The following is a 20,860-nucleotide window of genomic DNA, read 5'->3' on the forward strand; positions in this document are numbered from 1 at the left end:
ATCAAACCGCGATTATACAAGTCTCAGGCCACTGATCATGAAAAGTAATATATCATGTGAAAGGCCAACCATTTAACCAGAGATCTGTAGCTGGTACACCTCTAAGAGATGACGTCATTAAGTTACTACTTCATAAATGACGAGGTTTTAAAATACGTTACTGGTCTTTTGGGTTTCAAAACAGTGTCTTTTGTCAAGCGCCATGGAAATCTTCACTTCTTTGAAAGAGTGTAGCTGGATGATGGTACAAAGGAAATGTCTACAAAGCTAAAGAACGTTACATGAATCAAAGCTGTTCCATATTCTATAATCTGACAAAAGAAAAGGTAAATCGAAACTGGGAAAAAGGGGACTAACTCTGACATGCCAAAAAAACTTCAAACGAGATTAATGTAGCTGCTTTGTCAAAATTCAGGAACTAAGATTAAAAAGTGTACATGCGAGTATAAAGTGCACAACTTAAACTTTCATATGGTCCAGTCCAGAGAATTCTACCCAATGATCTCCCGCTTCAAAAGCTGGCTGCAAAATGCGTGCCTCATTAGCTGACAGGGGAACGGAAGGAGCATCAGGGTCCTCTGGCACGCGATCTGCTCAACCGTTGTGAACCCAGTAGACCCAAATTTGTTGTTACTGTTGTCATTGATTATGAGACTTTTGTTTCCTTCTACTTTAGTGCCAGAGAACACAAAAACAACGCGTGTCAATACCAAAATTACGAGATGTATCACATTTGTAAGCGAGGTTTTCAAAGCAGAAACAGGGTTATTCGCTGTATTTTCCGACCACGAAGGCCTCGTTGCTGTCGATATTCTGTCTTCTAACAGCACTGTCATTGTCACATACTATGCAGAAACCTTTTTACCCATACTTACTCACGAGTTTTACAGTCAGCGACCAAACTGCAAAACCCAGACTGAGCTTTTCTTTCGTGAAAATGCGAATCTACACAAAATAAGGGCCCTAACTCCTTTCCTAAAAGACCAAATGATCCCATTTTTGCCTCACACATTCTTCAGACCTGATTACACCCCTTGTGATTTCTGGTTATACCCTCTTTGAAAATCAGACTTTTTGCCAACAAGTTTCACTGCACCCAGGACCTCAAAAAAGCCGTCAAATCAGAGCTCAAAAGCAACCCTAAATAAGGCCACCTTAAGGCCTCTTCTGATTGGCTCAGGCACTTGTGACTTTGCATCGATGTAGGAGGAGAGTAGTTCTAATGACTGCTGTATTTTGGGCCAGATACGCCAAACAGTCTCTGCGAAAATCACATTTGATCATTTTGTTTGGATCATACCTCGTACAATCTGTTGCAAAATGTCAATCGTTCACAATGCAAACATTCTGTTTGCAATACGTTATTCAGTTCAATCCAGAAGGTTTTAAAAATCTTACATTCCCAAATATTCTTTCCATACTGAAGAAGGCAGTTATATGCCGAACTATTGATTTAAACTTACCTTAACTGGTTACTGGTGGGTTTTTTATTTTTATTTAAATATTCCCAAAATAAGTAAAACGTTGTCTCTTCGTGATAGCCACAGAATGTGCAAAACGGTGAATCTTTAATTTTACATAAATATAATTACTTTCACTGGTGTTATTCCATTTTGAAACAGCAGCTGGAATAAAGTTAGACTGTACACACATCTTCTTCACAACCTGATTTCCCTTTTTATCACTGACCACATTCTACTATCTACCAATTCATGCTGACAATTCATTGTCTTAAAATTCAATTTCATCTTTCACAACGGATACAATTTCAGTATACAACAATATATTACTTTTAACATTTGGAAACAATTCAGAAAACTCTAAAATTAAATGTTGTCATCTTAAATTACTCTTTATTTTCTTCTAAAGGATCCAACAAAATGTCTAGGGTTGGAAAAAAAAATAGGATCGGTCGGGGAATCGGGAACAAGGAACTTTTTGTTCCTAATCCTCAGAAAGCGATGGTGACATTTCTATGTTTTCGTAAGGTGGTTCATACACGTACGTGGAGTCAGTGTTGGTCGGTGTGACCAAACATAGAGAGTGTGCTACTGTAGTCAGTGTCGCTGCCTCTTAAATAGAGGCTACAGGAAGTAGGTAGTCATCAGGCAGAGTGTTGTCTGAGAGTGATGGTGTTATTTCTGTGGTGTTTTCATAAGGTGGATCCTACCTGGACCTAGTGCTGGCCCTTAGGGTCAAACATGAAGAACTCAGCTCAAGAATATATGTGGCTAACTCCTGAATTGAGGCTACACATGCAGGATGCAGGTAGTCATCAGGCAGAGTGCTGTCTGGGAGTGATGGTGACCTCTCTCTGGTGTTTTCATAAGGTGGATCCGACATGGACCTAGTGCTGTCCCTTAGGGTCAAACATGAAGAACTCAGCTCAATAATAGATGTGATAACTCCTGAGTGGAGGCTACAGGATAATGTAGTCATCATGCAGAGTGCTGTGTGAAAGGGGCGGTTACATGTCCATCATGTTTTCGTACGGTGATTCAACAACATTGTCTCCTTCACTTAACTGTTTTGGCTGTACTGTTGCAGCGGTTGTTTTCTTTCCTAGGGCTGAGGAAACGGGGTGGAGATTATCATCAGGCGGGTTTTTGTGTGGTTGAGGCTTGGCTACGGCTTTTCCTGCTTGTGGTTGAACATCTGAGGCAGTTCTCACTGAGGCAGTCCTCCCTTGAGAAGGCCGGTCAGAACGTGCTGGAGTAGCAGGCCTTGCTCCTTCCAAGACTGAGGCAATGGGGTGAAGGTAGTCATCAGACAGGCTGTTGTGCGACATTGGTGCCGAGACAATCGGTTGAAGGTAGTCATCATTCGAAGTGTGGCATGGTGGTATTGACGCTGTTACGTTGTTTTCATACAATGGTTCAGCCAATGCAATAGCAGCCTCTTCTTCTCCAGAGCCTGTAGTCGCCGTTTTCAATTCATCCGCACATAAAGCTCTTGGGTGGCTTACATCTTCACCCAAGGTGCTTTCAGAGGTTGGCAACATGCTTGCATTTCGGTCAAGCGGTGGTTCATCCCATGAGTCGGCGATCGTCATAGCAGCCATCCCGCCGGTTTTGGGCGCGGGGTGCACTGTGGCAGTAGTTGTCACGGACGAAGAACTACGGACGTTTGGGCGTGCAAGGTCATCATCCGACAGACTGCTGTTTGAAGAAGGACAGGCGATGATACGTAGGAAATCGTCAGACAGGCTGCCTTCTGACAATGGTGAAGAGGCATTGGAGTGTACACTTTCATCGCCTGATGATGAAACAAAATGACAATTTCTGATGAATGCTTATACTGCATTAATTACAATAATAAATGTTCTTGGAACGTTACATTTATAACAAAACAAAACGTTGCGTTCACTAATCCTTGGCCCAGCGCGCGCTCTTTCAAGTGGAGAGACAGAAAAACATTTATAATAATGAAAATAAACTTATCTGACAAATTGTCCAGAAGCTCGCTTGGAAGCCACAAGTGAGATAATGATTATAATACGACTTCACCCGACAGTGACTTTGACATTTCACCAGGATCAGCCAGGCATGGGTCATTTCTAAAGGCCAGCAAACGCTGGAAGGGCGGGGAAATGGCTCAGTCGGTAGCGGCGATGGCTTCAAAACCAGTTGTCTACATCGGCGTGGGTTCGACCCCCACGTTCGGCGAGGGATTTATTTCCCAGAGTAAACTTTGTGCAGACTCTCATCGGTGTCTGAACACCCTCGTGTGCACGCATGCACACGATAAAGAACCCAAGTTCACAGCGCTCAGGGCTTGGAAACATCAATTCACGCATGCAGGAAGGAACAAAATGGGAAGTGCCGGTCTGTATGGCAGCTCGCTTTCCCCTGTGAGAAAGCAGCCCGAATGTCCATGAGGGTAACCTCACAGGACTATATGAAATCGTATCCTTATCCTAAGTGTCTGAAGTTTATAAACTGAAAGTTCAAAAACGTTCAAGAAATGTCTTCTTAATTTTTCACCCCGAACTTGACCCCACTGAGACTTTGAAACGTGACGATAGTCAACCAGAGATCTGGGAGGACATCAAACCATGAAAGTGTGTGAAGCTTCAAACCTTGAAATTCCGCTAGGGTCAACCAAACCAATGGCCTTTGAAATTTGGTAAGGGTCGACCAGACTTGGGGCTTATTTGGAGGTCATCAAACATCAGAATTGTGCACAGTTTCAAAGAATTATAGCTTGAATAACACCCCAGAAAACCTCAACGTTAACTTTTTGTCTTTTACTTCTCATGAATGCTAGACTCTCGTGATTACTCAGGTGAAGACAAAGATATTTGCCGTTGCTATCTAGGCAATCGTTTATTATATCTTTTACTCTGCACTATTTTTAAAACAGTTAAAACCTGAATGAAAACTGACAGCACAATACCTGATTACAAAAAATGTGTGTGTCCAATGTTTTTCTCTCGATTTTAATGGAGGACACTATATCCTACGTTCGAATATATCAATTGAAAAAGAATGACAGTTCAGAAAGAGAAAAAGATGCAACAACCAGGGGGACGAATCTGAAAATGGTAAGTAAACGATCCCCTACTTGTTTCCGAGTCATCAGGGATCTCTGAATAGATGTGGTCGTGCACACTGATGAAGGATACCCGGTTGTCCTGTGCTGCTGGCTGTACGTGGAACATCACAGCGTCTGGTGCTCGTCGTCTGAACGTGTGGGGGGCGGGAGGTGGTGGGAGGCTTGATATCTTGCCTAGAAATCAACATTTTACTGATTAGATAACCAAGAAATGTCATATGAAAGCAGCAGTTGCCTTGAATGAACCTCTGAATAATTCAGTGTAGACTCGTCCTGATGTTTTGCCAGCAAGGTTCTTTGTGTCTATGGTAACTCAGCGTTTGTGTTTACTTCTCACTTGTATTTCAAATGGTGTAGTTATAATTTTTCTTTGAAAAGATAATTTATGTACTTTAAAGCCCCCCTCTGCCTCACAAGAGGTTTAAAGAACGATGACATATTTCACTAAAACAGCAATAGTAACCTTATGAGACACACTCACAATAGCATATAAAATGTATGGGCTAACACGCAAGACGAATAATTTATATCACTTTGGTGTTTAAACAAGATAAAATGAGGAAAGTCGGGGAGAAGTGATAGAAAGAGGAGAAGATAGAAACAAAATTAAATATGAGACAAAAGTATTGTAAAACACAAAAACAAAGAGACTGTTTTATTATTGTAAAATACACTGTACGTTAATTATTCAACTCTTCGCTCAAAATCGTAAATAGCTCTCTAAGCAATCTATGCAACAAACAACAGCTACTTGAATATTGAAAATATCTAAAAAACCAGCATGCAAGCAAGTACAAATGAGCAAAATTAACAAACAGGCAAACCATATAATTATCCCCAAAGAGATGTCAATGAAACAACAGGCAGAGAGGCACTCAGGCAGGCAGACAAACAGGCAAACATAAGCAATGAGGAAGACAAGTAAATACGCACACACAAAAAAAGTCGAAATGAGGCAAAACATTTACCGTTCCTGCTTGTTTTGTAATGGCAGACGGATATGATGACGATGGCAACGACAACAACGAGACATGTTGAAACGATGACAGCTGTGAGGTCTGGCGAATGTGATCCTTCGTCCCGGATTTCTGTTGTATTGAACATAATTTATTTGTGTTGCTGCGCCCAGTCTTCTCTCTCTCTCTCTCTCTCTCTCGCTCTCTCTCTCTCTCTCTCTCTCTCTCTCTCTCTCTCTCTCTCTCTCTCTCTCTCTCTCTCTCTCCGGTCCACCGCTAGCATGGCTTGAGTCCTATCTCATTGGCTCAGGCTGTGCTTGTCGATGGCCAGATGTCTGCTCCAGCCCCACTTTCTTTCGGTGTTCCTCAAGGTTCAGTACTCGGTCCCATCCTTTTCATCATGTACACTAAGCCCTTATCCACACTGATTCAAAACCATTCTGTTTTAAATCAGTCTTTTGCTGATGACATCCAGCTGTATAAACCCAGTCCCCCTGCAGAGACACATTCCGCCATCCAGACCATTCAGACATGCATCACTGATGTTAAATCTTGGATGGTCGATAACAAACTTAAGCTGAATGATGATAAGACTGAAGTCTTACTGTGCAAAAAGAAGAACACTACATTTCCCTCTCCCCAACCTGTTTCTGTTCAAATAGGCAACACGGACATTCTTTTCTCACCATCAGCTAGAAACCTTGGATTCACCCTTTCATCTGACATGACCCTTAACAAACATATAGCTTTAGTCTGTAGAGCAGCTTATTTTGAGCTTCGTAAGATCAGCACCATTCGCCACACACTCTCCTCTCAAACAACTAAAACTCTTGTCTGTGCCTTTGTTCTTTCTAAACTTGACTACTGCAACGCTCTTCTCTCTGGCTGTCCTCTGTACCTCCTGCATAAACTACATAAAGTCCAAAACTCGGCAGCACGCCTCATTCTCAAAGCACGAAAACGAGATCACGCAACACCACTCCTTCACACACTGCACTGGTTACCTATTCAGGCCCGCATTGACTACAAACTGTCCACCCTCTGCTTTAACTTCTTTTCTGGCTCGTCTCCTGCTTACTTCTCTTAACTCCTCACCATCTATTCTCCAGCAAGACAACTCCGTGCCTCTTCTGACTGTCACATCCTCACCATTCCACACACCAAAACAAAAACACACGGACAACGCACTTTTACTTTCTGCGCACCCACACAATGGAATTCTCTCCCCTTTCACATCCGCCAGTCTCAGTCACCCCAAGCATTCAAACGAGCACTTAAAACGCACCTCTTCAAGAAATACAACCCCTGATTTTGTTTTCTCATGCCATCAGTAGGCTACATGTAGTGTATTTGTTGTTTTAGTGATAATGGGATGTAACACAGATCTCAGTCTGACAGCCAAGAGAGAAGCAGAGGACAGTTTGGAGATTAACGGTGACAGTGGTGACCAGCAACAAAAAGCAAACTTCTACCAGCAATTGGATGCGCACATACAAAAACTGAATATGAACAATAGAGAGACTTTTTGCCTGCCCCAAAACAAATACAACAAAGTTCTGCGGGTGCTCAGTTTGGACGAAAAGGAGGCATGTCCAGAGGGTCCAAAATTCAAACATTGGGCCAAAAAGCTGTACAAGCTCGGGATGGTCGGCTCGCAGAATATAATATTTTGCAAGAAGTCGGGTTGTCCGGTTGTCGCACGTGAGGAGATTTTCCAAACAATCTCCACATGCCACCCTAACGTTGGCCATTCTGGCCGAGACAAGACCTGGGCAGAAGTCAAAAGCAACTACGCCGGAATCAAATGGGATGTAATTGACATTTTCCTCAAGACCTGCACTAGTTGCTGCCAGAGGCAAGCAGTGAAGAGTCTACCATCAGGCAAGGCGATGATCAACCTGTCGTTCCTTCTTCGAGTTTGGATCGACCTAACTGACTTTAGAAGCCGACCAGACAATGAGTGCAAGTGGATTCTGCACGCCCGAGATTGCTTCTCCGAGTACAGCTGGGCATACGCCTTGAAGTCTAAGAGGGCTGCTGAGGTTGCAAGTCATCTCTTCGACCAGTTCTGCAGTTTTGGACCTCCGAGAATTCTCCACAGCGATAATGGGAGGTGAGTACTGTTTTATGTATTGTCATCCAGTGCACCTGAGCCTACCTTCAATGTTTTCTGGATAAAGGGATTTTGATAAGGCCTAAAAAATAAAAAATAAAGGTTTGTCTAGGTTAACCCGACGGACTCCCCGCAGACTCTAAACGGCTTTTTTCCATCCTTGTGTGTGTGTGTGTGTGTGTGTGTGTGTGTGTGTGTGTGTGTGTGTGTGTGTGTGTGTGTGTGTGTGTGTGTGTGTGTGTAAGGAGGGGTGGGGGGAGGGGGGGGGGGTTGGGGGAGCGGTGGGTTTTCGCAGCCTAGGAGTCAGAATGACGGGTTTTCACAGCCTGGGAGTCAGAATGACGGGTTTTCAGTCTGGGAGTCAGACTGATGGGTTTTTGCAGTCCGAGAGCGGCAGCCACAGTGGTGTGAGTTTGGAGCTGGAGGGTCAGAATGGGGCGGTTCCACAGTCTGGCAGTCATGACAGCGGTGCAGTTCATGCTGTTTCAGTCAACAATGATTCAACTGAGAAAAGAACGCGTGGAAGACAGTATCTCCTCTTGAGTGAAAACCACATTGTCGGTGCAGGAACAGAACACACGAACATTCCCTCTGTTAATGGTATGAAAGTAAGTCCACGTGAGCATGCCGTGCTGTCTGTTGATCAAGTGTTTGACCCTGCATGTGTGCCCACAGAGGGAAATCCAATGCAAGAGCGGTGGTTGAAAATGAGGCCAGTGCAGTTCACAGAGACAAGCGGTTGGCTGCAAGAAGAAACTTCCTGACGGCTGCCAGGCGCCAATAATCTCGGTACCAAAAGAAACTGAAAGATGTGACGAAGTCGTTTTCAGAGGGCAACACAGTGGGAGTTAAAATCCACAGTGCCAATAGAACCAACACAGATGTTAGGCTGCTCACTTGTAAAGTGCTCGAGTCCAAAACAGTGGGTGGTTGTGAGATGTACAAAGTGTACTGTCCTGCTGGTATTGTGAAAAATTGGTTGCGTGGTGAGGAACTGGTTGACATGAACAGTGTGGTGTTTCCCTCTTTGAATGCAATAGATCCTGCCAGACTGTCAAAGGTGACCTTGATTCACAAGTTTCAAGTTTCAAGTTTATTGGTCCATAACCCATGGGGGCATTTTGAACAATAAATACAATCAATACAATCATGATATATGCTAATATAATAAATAAATAAAAAATAAAAAAAATAAAAAAAATAGAAAATAAAAAAAAATTATGAAAAACTGTTACAAATTCTATTAGTAAAGTCCAAAATATTCTTTAGCAATTTCTTTTTCTTAGTCGCAAACAACTTTTTAAATTTAAGTGCATTAGGTTTTTTCCAATAGTAAGGTGGTAACAACTCAGCTCTTTCTTCTTTGAAAAAATCACAGACAAATAAATAATGGAATTCATCACCTATGTCATGCGATACACATTTGGTGCAAGTTCTTTCTGACCTCGGGATGTTAAGATAACGTTCTTTCTGTACAGGTAAATTGTTGTTTAATGTTCTAAACTTCATCATTGAAACACATTGCTGATATGGCAGGGTTGTGACGTAGTCTTCACATGCAAAAATATCTTTGAACATTCGATAATTCCAAAACATTTTTTTTTCCAATTTCTGTAAACCATTTATGGATATACTGGTCATATAGACTTCTTTTTACTTTCTTTTTAAACCATGTACTTGAGTATTGAGTATTTTCTTGAGAAGTCCAAAGGCCAGAGAGACCAATTTCATTTAAGGTTTTTTCAATGAAACATAAGTACTTGGATTCAATCATCTTGTTGATATACAATCTATAAGTAAAGCAATACACAATACTTGAAAATTTATTTTTATGAATAGGTCTAATCAGTTTATACCAATAGCAAAGCATTCTACATTTCATATTAACATCTAGTGGATATCTTCCAAGTTCACCAAATATCATAGCATTTGGAGTTGATTTTTTTAGTTTGAAAACAATTTTATAAAAACGCAATTGAAGTTTAGTAGCAAGTTCACAGGAACCAAAACCCCATACTTCACATCCATACAATAAAATTGGAGCAATCATTTTATCGAACAGGTCAACTTGTATGTCCACAGGTAGTGACAATTGTCTACAAGTGCGCAAAAGAACAAACATTGCCCTTGAGGCACGATCATATAGATTCTTCTGTGCGACTGAAAATGTATTATTATAATTAATCTTAAGGCCCAAGTACATTACATCAAACACTACTTCGATTAAATTGCCATTGTACGTAAACTGTGGTTTATTTCTAATTTTACCTCTGGAAAAAACTATAACTTTTGTTTTGTTTACATTAATATTTAGACGCCATTTTAAACAGTATTCGTGCATTTTGTTTAAACATTCTTGCAGGTTTTTTTCCGACTCTGAGCAGATCACAGTATCATCCGCATACAGTAATAAAAACATTTGAAACAAAGCATTTACATCCGTATCATCCATTCCAGCCACAATAGCCTCTCTTGACATAGATTGTAAACCATTACTGTTTTCCAACAGAAAAGGCTTTAGATCATTTAAAAATAGAGCAAAAAACAACGGTGACAAGTTTTCCCCTTGTCTAACTCCACACAAACTGGGAAAATATCCAGAACACTCACTATTAACTTTAACACAAGATTTGGCATTTTCATACACATTTCTTACAGTTTTTAAAAACTTCCCATTAACATCAGAACTAACTAATTTCTCCCATAAAAATGCACGGCGAACTTTATCAAACGCTTTTTCATAGTCTACAAATGCACAAAACAGTCGCTTCTTTTTGTTGAGAAAAATTTTTAATATACAATGCAAAGTAAAAACATGGTCTAGTGTTGAAAAACCTGTGCGGAAACCTGTTTGTTCTTGACCTAATTTGTTATTACTCTCCAAAAAGTTTGATAACCTATCATTTAAAATTGCACTGAAAAGTTTTCCGAAGCAGCTGAGTATAGTAATTCCTCTATAATTTGTGGGGTCAGCTTGAGAGCCTTTATTTTTGTACAATGGAATAATTTCACCTACGGCCCATTGTGTTGGAACCTTTCCTGACTGCAAAACAACATTAAACAACAATACATAAATATCAATCATTCGATCATGTGACGCTTTTAAATACTCATTAATTATTTTATCCTGACCGCATGCCTTATTGTTTTTTAGCTTGTCTATACATTTGATAACTTCCTCCTTTGTAAAAGGCGCATTAAGAAATTCATTACTTGCTTCATTTAAATGTTCATTACTATCATCCATTTCATTTTCATCACACTCTTGTAGTTTAGTGAAATGTTCGAAAAACTCAGAACAAGTTGGATAGTTAGTTTTGGAATTATTCTTTTTATTTTTATTTAGAAGAGTCCAGTATGCTTTCGGGTCAGTACTTCTTAACCTTCTCAAAGTTTTAACGAACTCATTATGATACGACTTGCATTCCTTTCACGCATCACGCGCATCCACCAGATGGCAAAATCAGGCCGTCGCGAGAACGGTATGTTCTTGCAAAGGCAGCTGCAAAACAAAGAAGTGCTGCTGCAAAGATGCAGGAATTCCCTGCAGCACCAAGTGCCATCCTCGCTCTGACAAAACAAACTGTCAAAATACAGACAAGAAAAGAACCCTCAAGACTGACAAAACTGGAAAAGTTGTTAGACCATGTCGTGTAATTAAAGATGTGGGTGTGTGTGCAATAAATTATGAATGAACGTTAAATTGGCTTGGTTAACTCTTCCATCACAAACAAAAAATAGTTACGACATCTGTCCACAACACTCTTTAATTCAGCATTGTCGAGTCCACTACATACACAAGGCAAAAACATATGTTTTGGGTAAAATGCTGGAAAAAAACTGAGTCGGTCAGCAGGACTACGTTCTAAAGTTCAGTAAAATCTGGCACAAAATGAAGCAATTTTCAAGTCTGATTCCAGTTTCCACTAGGGCAAAGTAGAATTCTACTTTCCCCTAGAGATTGAATTCCAGTTTCCCCTAGAGGAAACTGGAATTCCAGTTTCATCTGGCAATAATCCAGAGGAAAGTAGAATTCCAGTTTCCTCGAGGGGAAACTGGAATTCTACTTTCCCCTAGGGGAATCTCAGATTCCTCTGGATTCCACTTTCCACTGTGACAGATATAAATATCTAGGGCTGTTTTCAGTATTGTTGATATCATGTTCTGTTTGATTAAGGGTATTCAGCTGGTAGTCCCTTGTTTTCACTACCTATTTTATTCATGTTTGTATTACTTAGTTAGTGGAAGAATCTTGTGTAATGTATATTTGATGGTGTATGCTTTTAATTAAACGTTGCTGACTATGAATGTAGATGTAAATGCTTGTATAACTGTGTTTTAATTTTAAATGTGTCAAGCGCAAAGAGCATAATTGTAAAGCTATGATGTTGCGCTATATAAATGCTCCTTTATTATTATTATTATTATTATTATTACTCTCTTTCTCACTTTCTCTCTCTCTCTCTCTCTCTCTCTCTCTCTCTCTCTCTCTCTCTCTCTCTCGTCTACTCTCTCTCTCTCTCTCCCTCTCTCGTCTACTCTCTCTCTCTTTCTTTCTCTCGTCTACTCTCTCTCTCGTCTACTCTCTCTCTCTCTCTCTCGTCTTCTCTCTCTCTTGTCTTCTCTCTCTCTCTCGTCTTCTCTCTCTCTCTCTCGTCTTCTCTCTCTCTTTCGCGCTCTCTCTCTTATTTAAATGTTATTCCATTTTATATTCTTGTTGCATTTAGCATGTTTCCTTCTATTAATTATGTCCATGTGTATGCTCCTTTTTGTGAATATCATATGTTTAGTATTTGTAAGGACAGGTTGTTAGACAAGACATGTGCCTCAAACCTTTATCCTTGTAAAATACAGTTTGTTCGTTCGTTCGATCGTTCGTTCGTTCGTTCGTTCGTTCTCTATGTCACACTCTCTAATTTTCTCTCTCTCTCTCGTCTTCTCTCTCTCTCTCTCTCTCTCTCTCTCTTTCTCTCTTATTACCTCTCTCTCACTGAATCTCGCTCTCCCTTTGTGTGTTTGTGTGTGTGTGTGTGTGTGTGTGTGTGTGTGTGTGTGTGTGTGTGTGTGTGTGTGTGTGTGTGTGTGTGTATGTGCGTGTATTGTAGCTGCATTTTTCAACAATTACAAAGCATATGTCTTTATCGTTACCGTTGTTTTCAAGAGTGCATACTTTTTCTACCAGTCTGTGTCGGGATGAGCAATACTAGATCATTGTTATCTGAGTGTGAGGATGAAAATATCGTCATACCTAAGGTGAAGTAGACATAACCTTTTCCTCCGTAGTTTGTGAAATCTAGCCGCCATCTGCCTCCCACTTTTTTCACCCAATGTGGAAGTCGTATAGTCAGGTTCAGATTTGGAACGGATCCTGTCAGCGATGCTGTGCTGTAATATGTTAAACAAAAGTAATGTCTAAGTGTCCATTTTTGTGTTAGTAAAAATGTTAGCATCACATCAGACTCTGCCACAGGTCAGCTTCCAATAGGAAGTAGCCCGATGGCCAATTCTGAGTTAAAATATTCTCTCCGCCAGGAGTACACTAATCGAGGTCAAACCAAATTTTCACTTCGCAAAATCTTTAATTCTGTTTCAGACTTACAAGCCTGACGAGACGTATTCGGATTTGTCTAATTCACGGTAAGTGTAAATTTGAACTCCGGTGCTTACATTTAAAATCACATAGTCGATGTTAATACACTTGAGCCTGTGCGAATAAAACAATAACCACAATATGTTGGTCGTTGAGCAACAAGATGATAGAGATTCCAACTCGGGTAGTTACACGAAATACTGTTCTGTATAAAGACGATGAGTAAATGCTATTGTCATCATTTTCACGAGTTTTCATTCATAACCAACCGGGTAACAAACAACACTGTTCATATGTGACAAATGGAGGTGGTGAATGGGTTTGAGCTTCAGGTGAAACGTGGATTATGAAAGTAAAAGCCAATCACGCAGATTATTTGATGTGTGGAACCATCGTTGCTTTGGATTCGTGTTTCCGGGGACAACGATTGTAAGCATTCACTCTCAAAGACCCAATTAATGTTGATAATTACCGCGGTGACTCATTGGTCAATTTGCAACTTATTTATGTAATCGTAAAATTAACAACGAAAAGTCATGACAACTTAAAAGAAAAGGCATATGCCAAAAACTTACTGAACTCGCAAATATGGTGGCACCTCTGTACATTTTTCGACGGGAAGAAAAGCGACGAACAGTTTACTTTTGACGTCACAGATAAGTATGACATGTTATATCGAACTTCTGACGCGCTTTGCGGCCCTGAATTTGCATTCTAAACATTACGTTCAGATCAGGGATCCCCGTTTATTATTGTGTGTACTTTTGCTCTTACAAAATGATGACAAAACGTTGTTTGGTGGCTTGTTGTCAGACCAGCATTTGTGTTGGTCCTCGGGGAGCATATCGCCTTTTGTTTCATCTTTATCAACCTCGGCCTTGGTCGATAAAGATGAAACAAAAGACGATATGGTCCCCTTATACCAACAAAAAAAGCTGGTCTGCCAACAAGCCGCCACACATCTTATATTATTTCAGTGAGATAATTAAACAATAACTATTATTGATACTATTTCAGTGCGAGAATAAAACAATGAATGATACCATTTCAGCGAGAGAACTTAACTATACAGACACAGGGCGTGACATACGTGTGGTGAGGGGGGGAGGGGTTTTCAAATTGTGGTAGGAGTACATTAGTTGAGGGTGCGAAGCACCCGAATCTACTAAGGGGGTCCGGATGTATGCCTCCCCGAATTTTTTTTTAAAATCTAGATTAAAACATGTGCAATCTGGCGCATTCTGGGAGTATTTGTCTTGAGTTTTGTTTTTTATATATGATATATACTTTATTTTGTTAACTTTCGGAGGAGGTACATGGTCAGGCCAGGGGGAGTTTCGGGGGGGGGGGGGGGGTCCAAGCAACAGGACCCGGCCCCCCCCCCCCCTGGATCCGGACCTGAGACAGAATGATATTTTTGAATACGAACCTGACACAGTCTACTTTTTCCGGTCCGTAGGTTCCATTGGACGAGTCATATTCGAGAAGCTCACAGGCAACAATCTTGCGATCATACGCGGTGACGGGGAAGGGGACTGTGTGAAGCTCAGAGGTGGCTAGAATCGAGATATCCCCGGCTCCAAACTTCGGATCGCCTTTTAAAAAAATGAATGACTAATTAAATGTAATTGAAGCTTGCGCAGGCACCCACACACTCAGACACAGTCACACACAGTCACACACACACACACACACACACATACACATACACACCACACCACACCACTGTGACAAACACACACATACACACACACACACACACACACACACACACACACACACACACACACACACAGGATGGACAGCCAAGCTAAACAAAAAGAACATTATATCTGATTTTTTTTTGTATAGGAACGCTTTAAAGTTGATGTGTCTATAGTGCTTTTCTTGAATGAGAGGTTACATGCCGAGAGTCTCTGTGGATATTGCAAATAATGGTCGAAGTTAGTGGATCAAGAACTGAAAAGGCGAGCTTTAGCGAGCTTTTTCATGACCGCGAACTGAGACCATTATTTTTAATATCCACTGTATTGTGACGAGGTGTAGCCTATTTATTCATCCTTTCTTCAGTTTTTCCACACACAAAAGAACACAGTGTGCCACAGTTTGATCGAATTGAATTATAATCATTCTGCCTGTATACCCGCGTAGGTGAGTGATTAACGCGCGACTGTATAGTTCCGTGGAAATCATTCAATTCTGCTAAAACTTCATAACAGTTTCTTTGGTTAGGGATAAACTCAAGGACACAGTTGTGCTGTTGTTCTGCTGTAACAGTAAATGCATTTTTTTGGGGTCACCCTGTATAATTATACATTTTGTTGTAAGATTATGTCACAAACAAAACTTGGGTATATAAGTTAAGTAGGATTTTACCAGATAATGTTAAACACAAATTAAGTGATTCCAGCAGTTCAGTTATCTGTGTATGGTTTTTTGTGAATAAAGCATTCCAGATTTTATGTAAAGGTTGCTTAACTTTTTTTTTAGCAAGAGCGTACAATTCCAGATTTTTTTTAATGTCCCATATGGTAACCCCATTTTAAAACAAAATTAAACAAGTTTTGGGTAAACCTTACAATGCTCGATAAACATGTTCTGTTATCTCTAAGAGTTGTTGGTGTGCGAAATATTGTCAAATATGCTTTTGTGATCGTGTGTTTGTGTTATTAGAAATGCGATGTGGTGCTGGCTTAAATCCAAACTCACTGTTCACAAAGAGATTTTTGAAACCATCAAACGCAAAGTAAATGACTTAGTTGAAGGCGCTAAAACTGCTTTCTTCTCTGCCCAGATTATAGGTAGTAGAACATGCAAAGAACTTTTTCAAAATTTCAATTCTCTGCTTGGAAAACAGACGGTTTCCAGCCTCCCCACCACCCATGACCCCAAGGACCTGCCAACTGTATTTTCTGACTACTTCACTGAGAAGATCGAAATCATCAGAAATAGCTTTCCTCCACCAGTGGCTTCGCCTCCGGCTTCACAATTCTCTGGTTCTTTGTTGGATAGCTTCATTCCTGTATCTGAGCAGTTTGTTTTGAAGATTTTGAAGAACACAGTGCCAAAGTCTTGTGAGCTAGACCCCATCCCCACCAACTTGTTTTATGAAAACCTTGACCTTTTTCTTCCCATCATAACCAACATAATCAACTCTTCTCTCACTTCTGGCACTGTGCCAATGGACTTGAAAACTGCAGTAGTTAAACCTTTGATCAAGAAACCATCTCTGGATAAAAATCAGTTGAAAAACTATAGGCCTGTTTCCAACTTGCCATTCATTTCTAAAATTCTGGAAAAAGTAGTGCTTAGTCAGCTTCTCTCCCACCTTGAAACCAACAACCTCTGCAACCCTCTTCAGTCAGCGTATAGGGCTGGCCACAGCACCGAGACTGTTTTGCTTCGTGTTGTGAATGACATTCTTTCTGCTCTGGATAATGATGACCTATCAGTTCTGCTTCTCTTGGATAACTCAGCTGCGTTCGATACGATCGATCACTCTGTTCTGCTCTCTCGTCTCGAATCTGTTTTTGGCATTCACTCTACCGCTCTTCACTGGTTTAGTTCATATCTACAGGGCCGTAGTCAGTATGTGTCTGTCAATAATCTCTCATCTCCTCCATCTCCTCTCTGTTTCGGCGTTCCCCAGGGATCAGTTCTAGGCCCAGTTTTATTTGTACTATACACCACTCCTCTCTCTGCCGTCATCAAGCAACACGCAGTCAATCACTACCTCTTTGCAGACGACACACAACTCCAACAAGCATGCAAGCCTACAGAAATCCAAGCGGTGATGCACACTCTCCAAAACTGCACTTCAGATATTAAATCATGGATGACAAACAATATGCTCAAGTTAAATGATGACAAGACTGAATTTCTTCTTTTCTCTGGAGCTTCCTGTTCGACCACTTCCCTTCCAGCCTCCATCACAGTAGGTTCTAGTGACATTTCTCTCTCTGATAGTGCTAGGAATCTTGGGTTCATCATGGACTCCCACCTCTCAATGAAACAACACATCAAAAAAGTCTGTCAGACATGTTACTTTGAGATCAGAAGAATAGGTTCCATAAGAAAATTTCTCACTGTTGATGCTACTAAAACTCTCGTTACATCCTGCATTCTGTCCAGATTAGATTACTGCAACTCCCTTCTCATAGGCTGCCCTGACTCCACTCTCCAACCCTTGCAAAAAGTACAACACTCTGCTGCACGTCTCATTTTCAGAGCACAGCATCGACAACCCTGCACTCCTCTCATGAAAGAACTTCACTGGCTTCCTGTATCTGAACGTATTAGGTATAAAGCTGCCTGCTTCTGCTACAATATCATCTCTGAATCGGCACCTGCCTATCTTTCTGAACTGGTCTCTCTCTACACTCCCTCTCGCACCCTTCGTTCTTCTGATGATGCTCGACTTCTCTGTCAAGGTCGCTTTAAACGCAAGGCTCATGGCTTCCGCACGTTTTCGTATTATGGACCTCAGTTATGGAATTCACTCCCCTTTCAATTACGTCACTCTCCATCCATTTCATCTTTTAAGTCCAATTTGAAAACTCACTTGTTCCAACAACACTACGGATAGTTCCTTAGTATAGAGTCTGGGGATGTGAGATGTGCATGATGTGTTGTTTGAATCTGACAGTGATTGTATGATTTTTGTATACATGTATTGTTGTCCCGCGCTTTGAACTTTTGATAAGGCGCTTTATAAATGCCCGTTATTATTATTATTATTTTAAAGACAAATTTCCATGTCACAGTTTATGTAATATGAAAATGGACATTAAAGTTTTCTTATCTTATCTTATCTTAGCTTAGCTTATCTTATCTTATCTTAGCTTAGCTTATCTTATCTTAACCCTTATCGATGAATACGCGAACTGAGGCCCACGAGAAGCTTTGGGAAATGGCAGTCACTGGGGCGGATTGCGTACTTCGCCTTAAAACCGTATTGACGATTTAGTACGACCGGGAACACATAAGAAGAAGAAGAAGAAGAAGAAGAAGAAGAAGAAGAAGAAGAAGAAGAAAAAGAAGAACAAGAAGGAGAAGGAGGAAGAGGAGGAGGAAAAGGAGAAGAAAAAGAAGAAGGAGAAGGAGGAAGAGGAGGAGGAGGCATGGGTGGGGGGGGTGGGGGGGGTAGAAGGGTGAAACGAAGAAGAAGGAGGAGGGGGAGAAGGAGTAAAAGAAGAAGAAGACAAAAACAACAATATCAACAACAACAACAACAACAACAACAACAGCAACAACAACAACAACAACAAAACTTACATTTGACGATGATCATCTGTGTCTTGTTTTCACGGGCATCTGCCATCTCACAGCTGACCATACCTGTGTCACTACACTGAACGTTGTGGATGACGTGCTCAACACGATTCAGGTCATTGGGTCCTGTAGACATGACAGCATCAAGCACCACACTGTCCTTCTTCAGCACTGCTGGCTGTCCTGGTTTTCCTTTATCCCACAGGCAAGAGATGTTGACGGTACTGTTTGGGATAGCTGGAGAGTCCTCACTGATTGATGCATTGTTGCTCTGGACTGTAAGGCTGGAAATCACTAGTGGTTCTGTCGGTGAGAATAAAGCAAATTGCGTTATTGGCAACATATTCCACCCGCTTTTGGGGACGAAAAAGGAGGACGAAAACGAAAATAATGCTTAGAGAAATTAGTTTTCAAAGATAATCCAAATGACACCATTTAGAATTTGAATAATTGAACGGTCATTTTAAGGTACTTTTTGTTGTAGTTGACGTATTAACGGATGGGTAGATTTCAGACCGTTTGATTTTATGAGTGTCCCTTTAATTGAATCGAACAACCACCACATTCCGCTGTGCCTAAATGGTTGAATGATGTTTTAGTTTGTAAAGTGGACTTTACACAGGGCTGTCTCTTATTTCTGAATATAATGTAAGGTACAATTGCACCCATTCTTGTACCCCAACTAAAACATTCATTCCCGCGACATTTCATTCAAACTGTCTGTGCCATTAAAGGCCCTCCACTTGGCTATCACAGGGGCGGATCAGTTGCTTTGTAAGGGGGGAGGGGCACTTTGAATTGAAAGTGAATGTGATGGGCGCGAAGCGCCCGAATTTGCTAGGGGGGTCCGGGGGCATGCCCCCCCGGAAAATGTTTTTGCCCAAAGAAGCAAAATGGTGCCATCTGGTGCCATTTGAACTTAGAAATGGTCATAGAATCAGCATAGAAAAATCCTTTTTTTTTCTTCTTCTTTTTTTTTTCGGGGGGGGGGGGGGCAGGGGGTGCCCCCCCCCCTCGTCCGCCCCTGTATCAGGCCCATTTTTCGCATCCAAGATTTCTGTTACATGTGTCATGTGAGAGAGAGAGAGAGAGAGAGAGAGAGAGAGAGAGAGAGAGAGAGAGAGAGAGAGAGAGAGAGAGAGAGAGAGAGAGAGAGAAAGAAAGAAAGAAAGAAAGAGAGAAAGAAAGAGAGAGAGAGAAAGAGAGAGAAAGAGAGAGAGAGAAAGAGAGAGAGAGAGAGAGAGAGAGAGAGAGAGAGAGAGAGAGACGTACCAAACACGAATATCATGACTGTCCTGTTGAACTCTTTACCATTGGTCAGTGTCCCCGTCAACGTCCAGTTACGGTCTTGTAAACCGTCAATCTGTCGAATTGTGTGTGCATACAGCGGAGTTTCGGGACTGCACGAACAACTCGACGTATTTGAGTTGACACGTGGCGGAATGCAGGTTCCATTCTTGTGGTTAAATATGCAGAGTGGCTCCCATTGAAATTCTGCTCTTTCTTTATCTTTATATATTTCTATTTTGAAAATGGTTGCATTTGGATCACACAAATTGTCATAACGCACAGAGAAATTGAGCGTAAGTGTGGAGTTCTCTTCCACCTGGAGATGGGTGATATTCCCAGTGTCGAAAGAGGGACCTGCGAAACAATAAAATGAAAATCGAGTTGCTAATTTGTTTGGGGCGGGGAAAAGTCTTTAATCATGTTTTTTTAGTTCATGCTAGAACAAATATAAGTTTTTCACAGTGCATTTCTGCAGATAGGACATTCATGTGTTCGCCGTACACAACGTAATTGATTCAGCGTTTTTGGTATCGTCCTGATGTTATGAAGCGAGCTAGGTCATAACCGAGTTTGGTGCAAGGCCTTGTTTAAAACTTTGAAGATGCATTATCAACACATAAGGTAACAAGTCGCGTGAAGCGATATAAAAACATTTAGTCAATCTGTGGGCATCAAACCAAAAGATCACCAAAAACCAGGCATCGCCGAGACTACATTCTGATAGTCTCGGCTAAACTTTCCCGAAGACCTAGAAGGGTGACGCTCGTCGCCGCGAACATTATACTCGAGCGCGTTTTTCAAGTAAACATAACATATCTATATATTTTTTAATTCAGGAAAAAAAGAGGAATAAAATGCAATGATTTTTTAATCTGTAAGTGAAAATTGGTTTTAAAGACAACTTTAATGAGCAAACTAATTAAATAATGTTTAAGATTCTGAGCCGAAATGCAATACCAACGTCCGGACTGAGTCAAACATTGCTTGACTAAATTTCAATCCATTTGGTTAAAAAATGAGGGCGTGACAGTGCCGCCTCAACAAACAAACAACAACTCGCGTAAGGCGAAATTACTACATTTAGTC

General features: G+C 41.1%; 3 protein-coding genes across 3 annotated transcripts in view; 1 reads left to right on the forward strand and 2 right to left on the reverse strand.

Moving 5' to 3' along the window:
- LOC138973593 (uncharacterized) overlaps window positions 1-20,860 on the reverse strand; it is a 409,985-nt gene that overhangs the window by 110,868 nt on the left and 278,257 nt on the right. The window lies entirely within an intron of this gene.
- Window positions 1,513-20,108, reverse strand: LOC138973588 (uncharacterized). Its single transcript, XM_070346299.1, has 7 exons — window positions 19,757-20,108; window positions 18,488-18,787; window positions 14,643-14,808; window positions 12,872-13,008; window positions 5,523-5,642; window positions 4,564-4,728; window positions 1,513-3,255 (listed from the first exon to the last, which is right to left on the reverse strand). The coding sequence occupies exons 1-7, from the start codon at window positions 19,770-19,772 to the stop codon at window positions 2,468-2,470; spliced, it is 1,692 nt and encodes a 563-aa protein (XP_070202400.1). The 5' UTR covers window positions 19,773-20,108; the 3' UTR covers window positions 1,513-2,467.
- Window positions 6,878-7,627, forward strand: LOC138974660 (SCAN domain-containing protein 3-like). Its single transcript, XM_070347382.1, has one exon. The coding sequence runs from the start codon at window positions 6,878-6,880 to the stop codon at window positions 7,625-7,627; it is 750 nt and encodes a 249-aa protein (XP_070203483.1).

This window comes from Littorina saxatilis, linkage group LG8 (assembly GCF_037325665.1).
Source record: "Littorina saxatilis isolate snail1 linkage group LG8, US_GU_Lsax_2.0, whole genome shotgun sequence".
NCBI classification, from domain to species: domain Eukaryota; kingdom Metazoa; phylum Mollusca; class Gastropoda; order Littorinimorpha; family Littorinidae; genus Littorina; species Littorina saxatilis.